The following is a 16,917-nucleotide window of genomic DNA, read 5'->3' as shown; positions in this document are numbered from 1 at the left end:
ATCTTCTAGTGGAGTGAAGCCTCCATCACCTGACTGGCTCTCTATTTGGCCATTGGTTTGAGGATGGTACTCAAAGGAAAGACTGGCTCCCAGAAGTAAACCGTCAGTCATTGGAGGCGGAAGATGTATTCCAACAGGAGGTCAGTGGTTTCCACACTAAAGGGAAGTGTGGGCAGGGCAAGAAAATGAGATGACTTAGAAAAACCGTCAATGATGGTAAGAATGACAGTTTACTTGAAGTAGAGTGGAGACCAGTGATCAAGTCCACAGCGATAAACAATAACCAGGGGCGACTAGGAACCAGCAAGGGACAATGGAGACCAGAGCTTGGCATGGTAGATGTTTTACTTTGAGTACACAAAGAACAGGCTGAGATGGATGACCGTATCAATCTCCATGGTGGGCTACATTAAACCACCGGCACAGGAAGACCAGAGTCCAGTTGAGTCAAGGATGAAAGTTGAGTTGAGAGGAGCTGGCTGAGTGTGGGGTTCCTGATTAAGCTGAGTAATGAATGCAGTAACTGACTTGGTTAGAAGGCCGCGATTTGATTTAGCATGGTCAGATTATTATTGCAGTGGTCTTTAATAAATCCTCATGCTGCCCCATGAGAAAGTCTTGGTTGGTGATGGCACTCTTGATGTGAGAAAAATCAGAGGGATATTCAGTCTGTGCGTTCTGGGTACAGACAGCAGTTGATTTAGGACATTTAGCAGCTTGTCCCCTGACATCCCCACACCAGATCCTACTCCTGTAATCAAGCAGAGAGAGAGAGAGAGAGAGAGAGAGAGAGAGAGAGAGACTCCTACAGCATGAAATCTAATGAGATACTCAGATGAGGAATTGTTCATATTGTTTTGCAGTACAATCATCTCGCCCATTTTTGAGGAATAATTTCCTACACTCAATAATAAGTCATCACATGTGTGAAAGCATTTACTAGAATTATTTCCTTGCAAGCTTTGACTTGTTCACTAGCAGCCAGGAAAAAAATAAAATTGTGACTTGTAATTATAGAATTATTTATTATAAAACAAGTTGACAGTTATTATAGTGTATTTACAGTATATATCATGCAATGAGATAAAAGGCAAATTCAAAGTGATAGAACAACAGCATGGAGTTGTAACAAAGTTAAGGCTTCAATGCTAATTTGCACACCCAATCAAAATTTGTCCGAAGCGGACAAATAAAGTACTGTGTACATTTGTCAAAGACAAATTAAATTATTATATTTTTGGGAGGTTTTCACTGAATTTGACAAAAACACATCTTTGATTCACTTTCTGTACTTAAACTATTTGAAAACAGAAGTTCTCGCATTCATTGCATCAATTAAAGTTTCAATTAAGTTACTGAGTAGTTTGTATCTAAACACTTTTTTACACAGTTCTTAAGTTTTAGGAGACCGAAAGCCAGATTAAGCTCGAGGACTGTTTGAGCATAAAATTTTAGAATTACAAAATATATGTAAAAGAAAATATATCCATCTGGCTAATTATGAGTCACACATCCTGGTCAGGGTGATGTTGGCAACAGGGCAAAAAATGTAATAAAAATGTTGACATTTGTTGTTATTTATGTGTGAACTAGGCCCATGTGATTGGTGAAACATTGCAAACACTCACATAAAAAGTGATACGATATACATGAATACACTTTATATAAGCATTCACCTTTATGTTCACTTGGCAACCCAGCTAACGGAAGACTATTTCTGATGCAAATATATTCATTTTTGCAAAGATTTGAGTAAAGAAAGTAAAGGACCATATAAAAAAGACAATGTAATCTGTTATAACAACAAAAGTTTAAAAAGACTTTCCATGTAGCTGCCTGGAGCAATACTTTTTTTTTTCCTGTGAAGTCACATAGAAAAAGACATTTTTAGGCCTATCATTTCCAGGCCTGAAAGTGCTGAGAAGTCATCTTTGGATGTCCCCGATAATACTATCTGGTCAGCATGAAAGAAAAGGAGGATATACTCATTAAAAGAGCACCTCTTCACAAGATACTTGTACAATCTGGCACATTTCTGGAACCTGTTTAAGGGTTCAATGTCCATCAGAGGAGCACAGAAATCACAGGAAACAGACATCTCTGATTGGAGACGGGGGGGATCTCAGATGAGGGAGATCCGTATAGGGATGGTGGGAGACTCTGTCCTGTGCTGAGGGGAGTGATGGGACAGCACATGTTCCACCATTGTGTGTTTAGACATGTGTTTCATAAGGTATGTCTCCTGAAAAAAACAAAAACAAACAAAAGAGGCTTTTAGACATATCCGTCTGAGCAGTCAGCTCAGATTTTAAAATGCAACTTGGATTTCCAACTCACCGAGGTGTACGCCCTGCCACACATGCTGCAGCAGTAGGCCTTGGCGTTTTTGATGGCGTGTGCAGACAGGTGGATCTGCAGCGAGGCAGAGTCTGAATAGGCACGGTAGCAGTTGGAACATTTGAAGGGCTTGTCTTTGTTGTGCTGCCTCTGGTGAGACTTCAGCAAGGAAAATAAAACATAGACAAAGTGAGTCTCCTGTCATGCAGCATTGCTGGAGGATTGGGGGGTGGGAGGTGAGGGTAAAACAGGTAGAAGAGGATAGCAATTAATGTTTACCTGCAGGTTAGATAGCTGAGTAAAAGCTTTTTCACAGCCTGGATGGGCGCATTTATACGGTCGATCCCCTGTGTGAATTCTGAAACAGGAAAAATGAAGTTCAACTCTTTTCAAACCAATCAGAGGAACATGTGGTGGAAAAAACAATAACGCACCAATACACTCTGCATGCTCCTCCCTAATGGCCAGAGTGGACACAACAACCTGAAATGTCAGTTCCTACTGTTGCAACAAGTTAACACAATTTGGAAGGTTTAGTTCACCCAAATAACAAAAAAATATATCAAGTCCAAGTTTACAATTTCTCACAGATTTGTTCTCAAAGGGCTTGTATGAGTGACTTAGGAGAACTTCCCAGATTCACCAATTTTCTTGTATTTTGAATTTGAAGTATGAACACAATTTACGAGTGGTCCAGACCTGTTGTAGGAGTCATGTGCTGTTAGTCTTATCCCAACCTAATAAATTACACTTTAAATTATATTAACATTGTACTTAATCCCCATTGGGACACATCCAACAATGTGTCCCTGAGCGAGACACTTAACCTCTAGTTGCTCCAGAGTGTGCGACCTCTGACGTGCTTAGCAATTGTAAGTCGCTTTGGATAAAAGCGTCAGCTTAATGAATAAATGTAAATGTAATGTAATGTTTGACTCTGTAATAATATATTTTGTAAATGTATTCATATAGCCTAACGACATCACCCATCATTTAAATTGGCTATTGATGTTACTGTATAACACTACAATATGTACAACACTACAATATGAATCTCAACTCAAACTTAAATGATGCGCTAGTTGAAGGTTAATTATCTTTAGGATGTCTTAGTGCGTCAGGCCCTTGGAAGAGCGTGACAGCATGCTGATATATTGGCAAGGACAAATGAATGAGTGTTGCTGCAGTTTAGAATACCAAGAGCTGTAAATTCATATTACATTCTGCAAATGTGATACTTGTTAGAACTGCAACTCTGCAGACAGACACACCGATCCAACCCTCTTCCCTTAATTCCACTGCTGACGCTGCTGAAAATTATAGTCTTTTCTTTATGGATCTCTAAAAGCAGGGCTTCAAACTCTGAAAGTTCTTATTTTTACTCTTCAATGTCATTTTCATGAATGAACACTGCCTGACATATTGGGCAGGACGTGTAGTCTTATATGGTATAATTGGGGTGTTAATTATGTTAATTTACAATTAAGGCAATAAAGGCATTCATCATGTTTACAGGGGTCATTTACAGTTATCTGTAGTTGGAAGCGTTTGCTGAATCACAAATGTGGCACGCTCTTATGAGCCCACTGTATTAAAAAACGGACATTATAAGAATACGAAAATGTTCTCGCATGAGGCCCATTGTTTGTTAAATGGAAGCTATTTTTTGAATGTAACCAAACAAACATGTCTTCCCAAAATACATTTGAATGTGTACAGTAAAATAAAATGTGGTCAGAGGTTTTGATATTGTCTTAACAACAAATAAAATATTTATGTTTAGTATTAAACATTTTACCAAGAACCTGATTAGAGGGGTAATGGGACATTAGCCATTGAGGGCACAAATCATTAATTCAAGGAAACTTGTCCACACAAATAAACTTTCTTTTTACCCTGCTGGACTCTGCAGGAAAGTTTTGTAAAGGGAAAAAAAGAAATATATCTTTTAAATCAGATTCCACCGCAGCTTACTTACGCAGCTTGCTCATCAGGAAACAATATCTTACAGTATAGTGGGCTGCTCTTGCTAAGATTATAAAGTATGTTACTGGACATGATTGATGCTGCACAACATTAAATACTTAAGTTCATCATACCTTTGGTGGCTAACAATGAAATTACAATAGAGACTAAACTGCTGCGATGAGTGTAGAGATCAGACCTGGTGTGCTGCTGCAGATGTGAGAGCTGGCGAAAACATTTCTCACAGTAGGAGCAGCGGTAAGGTTTGACGCCCAGGTGTATGCGCAGGTGCTGGGCCAGGTAAGATGCGTTCGCAAAGGACTTAGTACAGTGAGGACACTTGTGGGCCTTTGCCTCTGTGTGTGTTTTGGAGTGGATCTGCATGTCTGACTTGGAGAAGAAGGTCAGCGGACAAACTTTACACCTGCATCAAGAACACATTGACACAGATACACAAAAAGATCACAAGAAGAGAAAAGTGGATGAACAGGACACATGGTGCCTACAGTGTATGTTTGAAGCTGCAATCCTATTAGCATTATTTATTTAGACTGTGTCTATTAGTGGTGAAAAATAACTCAATATATTTAGTCATGTGCTGTACTTATATATTTCTTGTATTTAATGTTTAATTTAATGTAATTTCCACTTCATGTTACTTTAAACCTCTAATTTAAACCTGTAATTTTAACTCCATTACAAGTATATAGCATCTATAGTTACTAGTTACTCCACAGCTAAATAGATTATATATAAAACACACAATCAGTTCACAATAATATACTGCATTATATTGTACAGTGAGTGAGTACTTTTACTTTTAATATTTATAAATGTATAAACATTTGCTCTCCTTTAGTTCTGCTTTTGGTCTCTACCAACTTCTGAGGGAAATAGCTGGCTCTTCAGCTGCTAAATGCTTCACTATGTTCACCAGCAAGTTGCTAACAGTGTCTGTCTTCTGTTTGATGTTGAGCAGGTAAAGTACAGTGTTTTAGGGCTTTTCGCAGAAGACAGCTGGTTGCTGTGACTGGAAACAAGAATGTGGGGATGTACCAAAACAGAAGAGATGTGGGCTGGAAAACCAAAACAATGACCTGAAAGAAGAAAGAACTGTAGAGTCAGGTGCTAATTCTCTCTTGTCACGACAGGCGACTCATTTCAAATTTGACCTTGTCATTTGATCCATTTTGATTATAGACGCTGTAAGTAACATTTTGAATAAAACATTTACTTCTTATGAAGTATTTTTACATCATTTCTTGCATTCCTACTTGTATCCAATCAAATAAGCTTCTTCCCCCACCACTGTGTTTAGTAAATATCTTGTTGTGACTTGATCCCAGATGAAGAGATAACATCATGAACATCATGACAAACAGTTCCCATCCTTTATTTACTCCATTTGAGACTCTGGCCACTGGGAGGCTTTAATATTTTATGCTATTTAAGTATTATTATTTAATATTTTTCACTATTCTACTGTGTTTTATACTATAATCGTGCTCTGTTACCCTACTTACAGTAGGCTCCTCCACCACTCCGTACTTACATCACATTAAAAACCAGCCAAACCAACAAAGCACAACTAGTGGAGATTGTCTAGAAGACCAGTTTACCGTTCCTTCTCCACAACATTAAGAGACTGGTTTATAAGGAATCAAACTTGTGAACATTAGGACAGTGAGGTGTTTTTGTGTTGTTTGTTGTCTTATTGTCATTATTATACTTAGTCTAAGAGCTGATACTGCAGGCTATGAACATAATACCCACACTTCACCAGGCCTAATACTGTTTTTTGTGTCATAACAGCTGTTTGTCCTGTCTTTATTCTTTATGTAGTGCAGGCTCTGTTTGTATCTGCATATTTTACTGCTTTTATTGTTGATTGTATTTTTATTGCTTTTTCACTTAACATGTGTGTTTTTAACTATTGCCTGGCCAGGGACTACTGATGAAAAACAACTGGCATATTTTCAGGAATGTTACCAATGTGCAAGTCTTTGTCAAATTATTTTTGTCTTATTTTCCAATCTGGTGGACATTAAATTATATTTTATTTTATTCAGCTTTGTAACCATTGTTCTTCTAAATCACTGTGTTCCAGAGGCTGTACAGAGAGAGATTTGAAACCTGCTGTAGGTCTATCTACAACAACAAAAAAAAACAATTGTGAGCCACGAGTCAGAAGCACTGTACCTTGGTTATCTATGCATCCATCTATAAATTATACTGGTTAGCACATTTATTATTAAAGAAGTGCATTAAAAGTAGTCCTTTCTTACCTGTAGGTTTTTCCCTCCTTGGCAGTGATGGTGACACAGGACTGGTCATTGCCTGAGGCTAGGATTGGATAAGGTACCACCAAAAGAGAAGACCCATTCTCTGCTTTGATCTTCTTACGCCCTCGTTCTTCCCTTGGGGGAGGGCCGAGAAGTCCCACGAGGCCCCCATTGTTTTTGCCAGGCTCCATCCCGTGGCCACAGGCTAACCCTGAGATGAGGTGAGGTGTGGGGGCTCCACCCAGCCGGCTGTGGCTGCTTGAGGTGGGTGTAGTGGGGGTGATGATCTCTGAGGTGTTGAGGTTACCTGTTCTGGATGCCAGCGCCACACCTGATGGGTGAAAAAAGTAAAGACAAGGACATGATTGCAATAAGTTATCATCGAGGAGTTACATTTTTTAAAAGACCCCTTAAAATACTGCGTCCAATCTTGCCTTCAATGTTCTGTGTGGACTGATTTGAAATATTTTAATGAAACTCTATTGCAATCTGTCTACCTCCTACACAAACATACATATAGCACAGAGAAGTCCACATTACCAAGCATTATTTCCAGTGCCTAAGAGGAATTAAAAAAAACACACACTGCAAACCTACAACAACAGGAAGTACTACACTGGGAGCTGTCTGTAGAAACTGTGTTTTACCTGATACGTGGTTCGTCCTGGAGGGATGGTCTATAAGTTGCCGCAGATGCCAGTCTTCCCATAATCCTCTGGCTTTTATAGCTGCCTTATCGTCCAGATTCAAATTTACATCCCCCAGAATACGACCTGGTAAAATGTAAATTCACATTTACAAAATACATACATCTTTAAGGGTTCCTGACCAACTTGAGTGTCTTAATACCAACATTTTACAGTTGATATAAAGTCACTCAGCAAAATATATTTTCATTGTGTAACATTCTTGGTATGTGTGTGTATGTGTGTTCTGGTGTTTATAGAGCTGTACGTGATAATGCATGTTAACTGTAGTTTGTTTGTAAGTGTGTCAACGCTGTTCTCTCGAATTCCCAAGACAATGTTTCACCAAGGGAGAACAAAGCGTTGTTATTACAACATATAAGGAAATATATGTCCTATCCACGAAATCTTCTTATTGGTTAATATTTTTTCCAAACAAAAAGTATTGCCAGAAGAAAACCCCCACGTCTGTGACTCTGCAGGAAAGGGAGTTTCCCATGGATCCTCACACGCACCTTGACCACACACACATACGTATGTGTGCACTTGTGAGGTAGTGTTGTATTACTGTCAGCTGGCATTATTCCTAGTGCCCTTCTGTGTGACAGATTTTGTAAATTCTTCACTGATAAGGTGTCCAGTATCCAGGCCTTAACCCTTTGTGATGCGCCAGATCCCAGTATTAAACCTTTATGTTCAGCTGTTTTTGAAGATTTTATGCCAATACCTTTCTCTGACTTGCTCATTAGACAGCCTTCCAGCCAAGCTTTTTAAAGATGTTTTTTGACTCTGTTGGGCCTTGTATTTTAAATTTGATAAACATGTCTCTTTCAACTGGGTGTGTTCCGGCTGCTTTTAAAAAGGCCATTGTACAGCCCCTCCTGAAAAAGCACAATTTGGACCCTTCTGCTTTATCCAACTACAGGCCAGTTTCTAAGCTACCTTTTTTATCTAAAGTTCTAGAAAAAGTGGTATATGCCCAACTTCAATTGCACCTTAATTCCAACAACATCTTTGAAAAATTCCAGTCTGGTTTTAAATTTTGTCACAGTACAGAAACTGCTCTTTTAAAAGTTTTTAATGATCTTCTTTTAATCTCTGATTCTGGTAGCTCTGCTGTGCTAGTGCTTTTAGATTTGACTGCAGTGTTCGATACGGTTGACCACAAGATTTTATTGTCCAGACTTGAGTGCTGTGCAGGCATTAAAGGCACAGCTCTGAAATGGTTTCAGTCTTATCTGACAGACAGGTCTTTTTCTGTAAACCTTGGGCCTTTTTACTCAAACAAAGCCCCAATTGACAGAAGGCTCAATTTTAGGCCCAGTCTTGTTCTTGCTGTATATGCTGCCCCTGGGATCAATCTTCCAAAAATACAACATTTCCTTTCACTGCTTCGCAGATGATGTCCAAATTTACCTACCTTTGAATACCAAAACAAACTCAGTTGAAGCACTGAGAAAATGTCTACATGAAGTAAAAGACTGGATGTCACTGAATTTTTTTAACTTAAATGACAAAAAAACTGAAGTTGTAATTTTTGGGGAGCCCGATGTCTCTGGTTTTAACAGTGCTCTTGGCCCAATATCCTCAAACTGCTGCCCATTTGTAAAAAGTCTTGGTGTTTTTATTGACAGATCTTTTAAACTTGATAAACAGACTTCTTGGGAAGGCCAAGCCTTACCTGCCCCATAGTCAACTGGAAAAAGTTGTGCATGCCCTGATCACAAATCGCCTGGACTGTTGTAACTCACTGTACTCTGGCCTTGATCAGTCTTCAGTTTGCCGATTACAATTAGTTCAGAATGCGGCTGCACGCCTGCTGACAGGGAAAAGGCGCAGTGACCACATCACGCCTGTCGTCTCTCCACTGGCTGCCTGTTGTTTGTAGAATCCATTTTAAGATCTTATTGTTTGTTTTTAAATCTCTTAATGTGCCGGGCACCATCATATTTATCTGATATGCTGATTTTGCACACTCCAGTCAGAGCACTTAGGTCCACTGGCCAGCTGCTTTTAGACTGTCCAAGGTCCAGACTGAAAACCAGAGGGGACAGAGCTTTTTCAGTAGCAGGTCCTAATCTCTGGAACTCTCTTCCTCTCAACATTAGAGCAGCTACCTCTATTGAGAGCTTTAAATCACTTTTAAAAACACATCTTTTTGTACTGGCTTTTAACACATGCTGAGCTGTGACATTTTATTGTTGTTATTGCTTTAAGTATAGTTGTTTATCTGTTGTCTGTTTTTATTGTTTTTGGCATATTCTGTTTTAGAAGGGTTTTATTCGGCTATTTATTATGCTTTTTATCTTATGCTGGTCTCTGTATCTGTACAGTACTTTGGGGCAGTAGTGACTGTTTGTAAATGTGCTATACAAATTAACTTTGACCTTGACCTTGAACATCAATGAAAGATATGGAGCAAATGAAAATCAATTTTTTTCATTATTTGAGTACTGTACATATTGCCTTCAGATAGCTGATAGTAGAGAGATTACAGGAAATGAGAGAGAGAGAGTTTGGATATGACATACAACTAAGGTCTTCAGCCAGTTGTCTACTGGAGACATTGCAGCTTATGGTCAGCACTTTAGCCCCTCAACCACCAGAGTGCCCCAAACACTCATTGTATTTAACCATGATTTAGAAAACCAAAATAGAACTAATGTGAATGTAATGTGAGATCTGAAACATGCCATGTGGTAAAGATCATGTCTATAAGCAATGGAATCATTAGGAGTCTTGAGGTGATATAAAACAATGTGAAGCATGTTTTTTGAGATGCAAAAAGAGAGGTCCAGAGTCTCCACAACCACTAACAGAACATTAGAGTTAATGAAACAAAAAAATAAAATAAAGTACCAAAATGGTTCTGAGAGGAAGCTGAACCAACTCCGATCATGCAGGATGATATCAGTGAAAAGGTGAGGATTGGGGAGGCAGGTGAGGAGTCAAGAGTACCTGTGACTGAGCTGGAGGCGGGGCGAGCGTGCAGCGCAATATCAGGCTGAGAGGGGTTGTGGATTTGCATCTGCTGGCCTTTGGACATCCCGTGCTGGCCGCCATCCACCTGGCTGGGGGGAGCCAGTAAGGTCTGTTGGGAAGGGGCTGAGGCAGTGGGCAGATGCGGAGGTCTGATCTTCTCTGCCATCAGCTGCTCCTTGATTTTATTGATCAAGACTAGGTTATCCAGCTGACAGCCAGGAAACAACATTTGTGACAAGAGAACAGCCATCAGTTCAGTCAGTGTCAATTTAATGAGGACCTGGTTCCCTCTAATGGCTCATACGTGGCATTGCACCCAAAAACTGCCTCTGTAAATGTCTCTAAGATCCACAGCTGTATTGTGTATTATTTAACCTGTGGTTCACAAACCTTTTGGCTTGTGACCCCTTAAAATAAAGCAATATCTACATGTGACCCCTCATCACAGGTTATGATGTTAGTGTGGTCATGTGGCCAGAATATAGTATCCAGTATTTGAGAAGGAGAAAGTTCTCTAACAGATTGTTTATTAATGTGTCCCTTTAATAATCTAGGGCGAGTTCAGCGCTGACAAAATGTAGCAAAATGTTTTTTTTCAACGGAAACGGCGGTGCCTCGAACACCCTGTTATGTGCACAAGCGCACTGCATTTTCCAAACGGGAGAAAACATACCTCGAAGCCGCCTGAAGTTGCGGAACATTGCATAACGTTGCAAGGAAACATGTCTTTCAATCAAAACGTTGTTTTGAGATTTAACTCGCCCCTGGTGACCCCACAGATTCATCTTGGGACCCCTTGGGGGATCCTGAACCCAATACTGGAAACCACTTCATTAAAAGAATAATTTGATATTTCGTGTTCTGCTAAAATTTAGATGAGAAAGTTGACACCGCTTTCATGCCTGTACACTAACTATGTAGCTAGAGCCAGCAACCAGTTAGCTTAGCTTAGTACAACGACTGGAAACACTAGGAAACTGTGGAAGATTTTATTGGACTTTAATATTTGTAACCCACAGAATACAATCCACAAATGTGTACTATGATGCGCAAATATTTCACTATCTACAAATATGTAGGCCTATTTTTACATTTGTGATGTGTAAAATCATATCCACAAAAATACAGAGTGACTTCTACACACAAAGCCGTTTTTGCGCATTTGCAGATTGCTTTCTGTCAATTATCAGGTCACGTTACATTTGTGACTGATATGTATCACAGAGATCTGCAAACAGATATCTGTAAGCGTGAGAGCAGTTTATTAGCTAAACCAGCAGGTGGCGGTAGCAACATTGCCTCCCATGAGTTGTAAGAATATCCATTGCAGTACCCAGGGTCATCTGTAGGAGACAACAACTTCTGCTTCTGCTGGACCACTGGACTCTACTCCGTCTAAACTTTTCTGTACAGGTGTATATAGTTTATTATTGAATATTTTATCACTGTATTTGTTTTACATTTATATTTAAATAAATAGACTACATTTGAAAGTACTGTTGTACCTACTGTTTGTAGGAGCTATTGTAAACCCTATGTATAAGGTTACGGTCCTCAAAAGTACTTTTGCATGAAATACTGTATTTTCTGTAAGGCTCATGAGTGTAGAAGTCACTCTGTATTTTTGTGGATATGATTTTTCACATCACGAATGTAAAAATACATATTTGTAGACAGTGAAATATTTGCGCATCACAGTACACATTTGTGGATTGTATTCTGTGGGTTACAAATATTAAAGTCCAATAAAATCTTCCATAGATATCACACATTCATTTGTGAGCTTTAGAGGTGCTGGTCGGCAGATTTTGTTACCTTTGATGCTGACTGTAGCTTCATATTTACCAATCCATTTATTATAAACCACTTTATTTATCAATCTTCTCATCTAACTAGGAAAGGAAGTGAATAAGTATATTTCCCAACTATTTATTTTATTTATTTATTTATTAATAGTGCATTATTTAATAAAAATAATGATAAACGTTTAACACAGAAAATGTACAATACAACAACATTGCTGCCTAAGGTTGACGTGTGCATAAATTCGTGTGAATACCGGAGTCACTCACCTGGCCAGGCATAGCAGGAGGTGGAGGCCAAAAATAGGGATTGTTAAAGCGAGGTTCAGCCATCCTGAAATAAAAACACAAGGGTCATAAACAAGACGAAGACAGGTTCTCCATCTGTCCATCAGTGAAATACTGGTGAGTACATGTATCGAGTATATATTTATAGTTTAACTTGTAAGACAGTGGTTCCCAACCCTTTTGACTTGGGACCCCTCATCAGTGGTTGAATAGGTGAGTGATTTTCTTTTTTTAACTTAAATTTTTTATGTTCAGAGTGTTTTCAGACATGCAAAAAGGGCAAAGATTAGGGGGCAATTTGAAATAATAACTATAATTTTGTGCAACTGATAATATTTTTTATTTTCAGACTTCTCTCCTGTTTTTCATCTTGCGACCCCTCAGGTTGATTTAGTTTATCCCAGGTTGGGAACCACTGTTGTAAAATATTCCTATGCACCGCCTCCTGTAAATGTATGTGAAGATCTTTTGTTACTGAACAAAACAGCAGTTAAAAACTTGTGTCAGTAGCCCTCCACCCAAGCAGCAGCTGACTGTTTGATGTGATCATTTCAGATAACTTGTCCCAGTCTTGTGATAACAGAGACTGGGACATTCTGTTTAAGTTTGCCTCCTTCCTCAAAAGTAGGAGAGGATAGCTTGTGCCTTTCCATTGCCAACAGAGATGATGTTTTTGAGTTGCTGTGGTGAGTGAAAATAGCAGTACGTTCTGTTTTTTTTTTCCCAAAGGAGGACGTTTAAGTGAGTGATACAGAGTCCGGCAGCTTTTTCTTAGGATTTTTAACTGCAAGAGTTCATGATGGGCATGCTGCCTGAAAGATAACCTCTCACACAATTACAACAACTAGTTAGGGAACTCTCCGAAGTGGTTATCAGAGAAAACAGAAATGTTAAAACTCAGATCCACTGAGTCACTGTCTCCTGCTCAACACATGGGGCCCCGACTGGTTCAGAGTCTGGTGGAAAACAGGAGAAACGTTGCACAGTCTCACCTCAGAGTACAGCAAGACCTGAATGACCTAGCCAGGTCAGTAATCCAGCTAATTATAATGAGCATGGAATAACTAAAATGAGGATGCTGCATAGAAACCAAGTTGATTTGTAAGTGACACAGCAGTTATTTCTTTCCTTTTTTTACACAATAAGAGCATGGAATATTCTCTTTTAAATGAGAATATTGGATTTTTATAGGCTACAATAAGCACAATGCTTGATGAAGCTTCTTTTCCACACAGTGTTTAGCCAGATAGACAGAAACCTTCTCATTTTTTTTCTACAACAGGGAGAGCTGCTTGCTGTTATGATCTGAAAGGAATTTCTTTCCACAGATTCTCTTCTTAACCTCATATGAAGTCCTTTTTAAGAACATTTTGCATTGCGTGCTTTGGCATACTTCACCATTCCTAAGTCTGTTTGGCTTAGCAGAGGCATAACACAGTCCACATCCGCGAGCCAAGAGAAACAAAAACGATACGTCCAGGGGTACGAGCGTACAGTAAACCCCACAAAATATTTCTCTAATGATGCCAGTGGGGATCAGTTTCACTTCCTGGAGGCTTTCTGCCTCGGGGGAGCCGGCTCACTGGTTTGACTGCTGCCACACATCTTTGTGTCACATTTTTGAAATGACACGCTGCACAGAGAATACTGTATGTGTGTCACGTTCATTTTTGCAACCTGTAGAGTCAGGTTTAGACTGCATTGTTTGTGGACTTGTGTAGCTGAGTTTCTACAGGGCTTGAATATCAATGCCTTCAAGTAACAGGTTCTGAAGTATTTCCAGCAGGTACTTGAACAGTATTTCTGAAGCATTAGAGAGGAGCTCAATATCCTTTAATAATAATAATTAAAAAAAAGAAAATCTTACATCCTGCTCATCGGGGATGCAAATAAGGGATATTTTCATTGTTGGTTATGTGCAGATTAACTTTTTTGATAATATCAATAAAATGGCCATTATAATTTCCGGGGCCCAAGGTGATGTATTCAAAACAGTCTTAAAAGCAACAACTTTCGCTTAAGAGTTCAGACTAAATGACTCTTTTATTCAATGCATTTATTAAAATGTTGGTCCTTTTTTATTTTTACAAAAGTTGTAAAATAAATAGTAGTAAGTTCTAATACATCACCCTTTATAAAGGGTTGTAAATTGTAACTAATGGCTTTATTAATGGTTAATAAATAATTTACAAATGCTTTTTAGCTCAATTAAGCCAGCTAGAACAACCTTTAGGTTTTGAGGTTCTGAAATAAAATATCTTACTGACTGGCCAAACTTCATACACTCATTAGCATACAACAGCAGACATAGTGGATTAAACCCCCTTTATTAATGACTTATTAACATTTATTCCTGGAGACTTGAAATCCTTTTATAATGTGCCAACTCCATGATCATTTATTTATGGGTTAATATGTATAACTGCATTATTACCAAAAAGAAAACCATTCAGAGGGACTTTATTCTAGCATATAGCCTAAATGTTTAAACCTTTATAAAGGATATATTAGAAAGTCAGGGTCAAGTGTTACCACAATGATGTGCAGGTAGTACGTCTTTTGCAGACACAAAACTATTTTTAAATCGCAATATGTCAGCATCAGTGTAAGAAAGGAGAAAACAGATCACCTGTAGAAACACAAGTTCATCTCTGAAACTAAAGTTAGGGTTACCCCCCCCCCCCCTTTTTTTTTGTACCTGCTTTGCTGAAGTATTCCTCCGTTCAAACACCACAAGAAACAGCAGCTGATGTATAAATCGGAGACCCCTCAGCTTTACATGAGAGCATCTCCGGAGAGAAACGATCCTCCGCAGCGCCCCGGTCTGTCCGCCGCCTCTCCCACATTCTCAGACAGTTTATTAAAAAATTTCAGACAAAAGGAAAACAAAAATGGCAGCCCCGTCTTATTTTTATAAGCACTGGACGCCATATTCTGCAGATCCGAATATTATAAGGAGATGATTCTCCAGGTGTAATTGAACGCTTTTGCGATGGGTCGTGGAAGTGGCATATTTGCATTAAGCGTACGAACGATTGTTTACTTTGATTTGCAGGTTTGAATAGCCCGGCTTGAGGAGAGGAGGAAAAAAAAGAGCCTGACACTTCCTACAACAATCATCATGCCTTTGCTGAAAGCTCTGCAGCCGCTGAGCCGCAAATCCAGTCGACGTTAATAGTGGCGCGTGAGCTTTTATTTGCAGGGCAGAAGAAAAAAAATCAGTCTTTATCACCTCTGCGCCGCAAATGCTCGTGTTTTTTTTTGTTTTTTTTTAATTACAACTTTTGCATGACTTGCATAGAAACGGCGACGAAGCAACACAGGAGAGAAAAGAGCAGAAAATAGGCAGATAATTTGCATCGGGCGGCCAACCTACCTGAACCAGCGAGAGTAGAAATATTTTATAAAGGATTAGACTCTTCTTTCTGCTCGCTCCCAGTCGGACTTCAAACCTTCCGGGTCGCCTGCTGTTCACTTCTGGGTGCTGCAGGCGAGGAATTCAGCTGAAACAGATTTTTTAACCCATTTTCACACTGGCTATTTTCTTTCTTTTCACCCGTGTGCTGCAGTGTTAGTTAAATCTGTGTGCGCGAAGTTTTTTTTTAAATGGTTTTCAGTGACTGTTATGGCATTCATTTGATGGCACGCGTGAGGCTGACTTTCTCTTACGTGTATCATCATCGCAATAGTCTCAATAAAGACAGATAAGGCTGTCGGCTACTGATCGCCAGAAAGCTCCCGTATTAAATGCACGGGGAGAAGAGTTTGTTGCATGCAGGTGTCATCCTTTCCACGCTTTGTCTGTCTGCCTGTCCCAGGTCATGACGGTCATGGGCAGTAAATATAAAGTGTAATCCTCTCAGCAGCAGCATGACAGGCTGCTAATATGCTCTGTGCTTAGCTCAGCAGGAGATGGCACTGCTGCCATGCCTGAAAACAGGAGGCGATATTACACACGGTGCTCAGATTAAAACAATCAAATCATGTTATTTAGGCAGGCATTTTGTTGATCATCTTGTTTTAAAAAAAAAATGGATTGCACACTCAATTGCCAATTTATTAGAGAAAGGCTTTTATTCAACTTTGTGGGCATTTTGGAGTCTGCATTTTGAAATTTATTGTATTTAAAAGTTTGTCCACCCCACTTATATCAATAAGGATGGACAAACTATTACATTATTGCGTAGCTTTCCTACTCAAACCAGATACACAAATACACTGCATCATTCTAAAGTGCTCCTGCTTCTTTTTGAAGTTATCAGCCTACTTTTTCGCTGCCTATAGTGGTTGTTGGCTAACACTGAACAATTTAACAGACACAGACACTGATCACTGATAGAAGTTGAATCAACACCTTCAACAAACATTAAAGCCTCTGTGAAGGCTCATTAGTAAAGCTATGTGTGCTTACTAAACTGCCACTGTGTAAATCCGCCATGTCATTTTAAGTGTGATCGTCAGCATAAAAACTGGCCCTGTTATTGTCGTTCTGCACTAGAATCCAGAGTTGACCCCCTCTGAGCAGGCCACATTTTTTCCCACTGTTCAACACCGGCTGCTTTTTTATCTTTCTTA

At 39.3% G+C, this 16,917-nt stretch overlaps 1 protein-coding gene across 5 annotated transcripts; it reads right to left on the bottom strand.

The window, feature by feature from the left end:
- Positions 1–1,001: 1,001 nt before the first annotated feature.
- Positions 1,002–16,193, bottom strand: znf362a (zinc finger protein 362a). 5 transcript variants are annotated; one of them, XM_038696836.1, is made up of 9 exons: positions 15,719–16,186; positions 12,325–12,388; positions 10,229–10,460; positions 7,232–7,357; positions 6,588–6,915; positions 4,502–4,726; positions 2,617–2,695; positions 2,338–2,496; positions 1,002–2,242 (listed from the first exon to the last, which is right to left on the bottom strand). In XM_038696836.1, exons 2-9 carry the CDS (start codon positions 12,385–12,387, stop codon positions 2,123–2,125), a joined length of 1,332 nt encoding a protein of 443 aa, XP_038552764.1. In that variant the 5' UTR covers position 12,388; positions 15,719–16,186; the 3' UTR covers positions 1,002–2,122. The 5 variants fall into 5 exon arrangements, with proteins under 5 accessions (XP_038552764.1, XP_038552766.1, XP_038552765.1 ...); XM_038696838.1 differs by having other exon boundaries at positions 10,229–10,427; XM_038696837.1 differs by lacking the exon at positions 15,719–16,186 and adding an exon at positions 15,041–15,681.
- Between the last annotated feature and the right edge of the window lie 724 nt (positions 16,194–16,917).

The sequence above is a fragment of the Micropterus salmoides genome, unplaced genomic scaffold, assembly GCF_014851395.1.
Source record: "Micropterus salmoides isolate LMB-PRFRI ecotype aquatic unplaced genomic scaffold, ASM1485139v1 Ms_hic_scaffold_4, whole genome shotgun sequence".
In the NCBI taxonomy this organism is placed as follows: domain Eukaryota; kingdom Metazoa; phylum Chordata; class Actinopteri; order Centrarchiformes; family Centrarchidae; genus Micropterus; species Micropterus salmoides.
The sequence above is the reverse complement of the archived record's forward strand: the minus strand, read 5'-3'. Positions and strand labels throughout refer to the sequence as shown.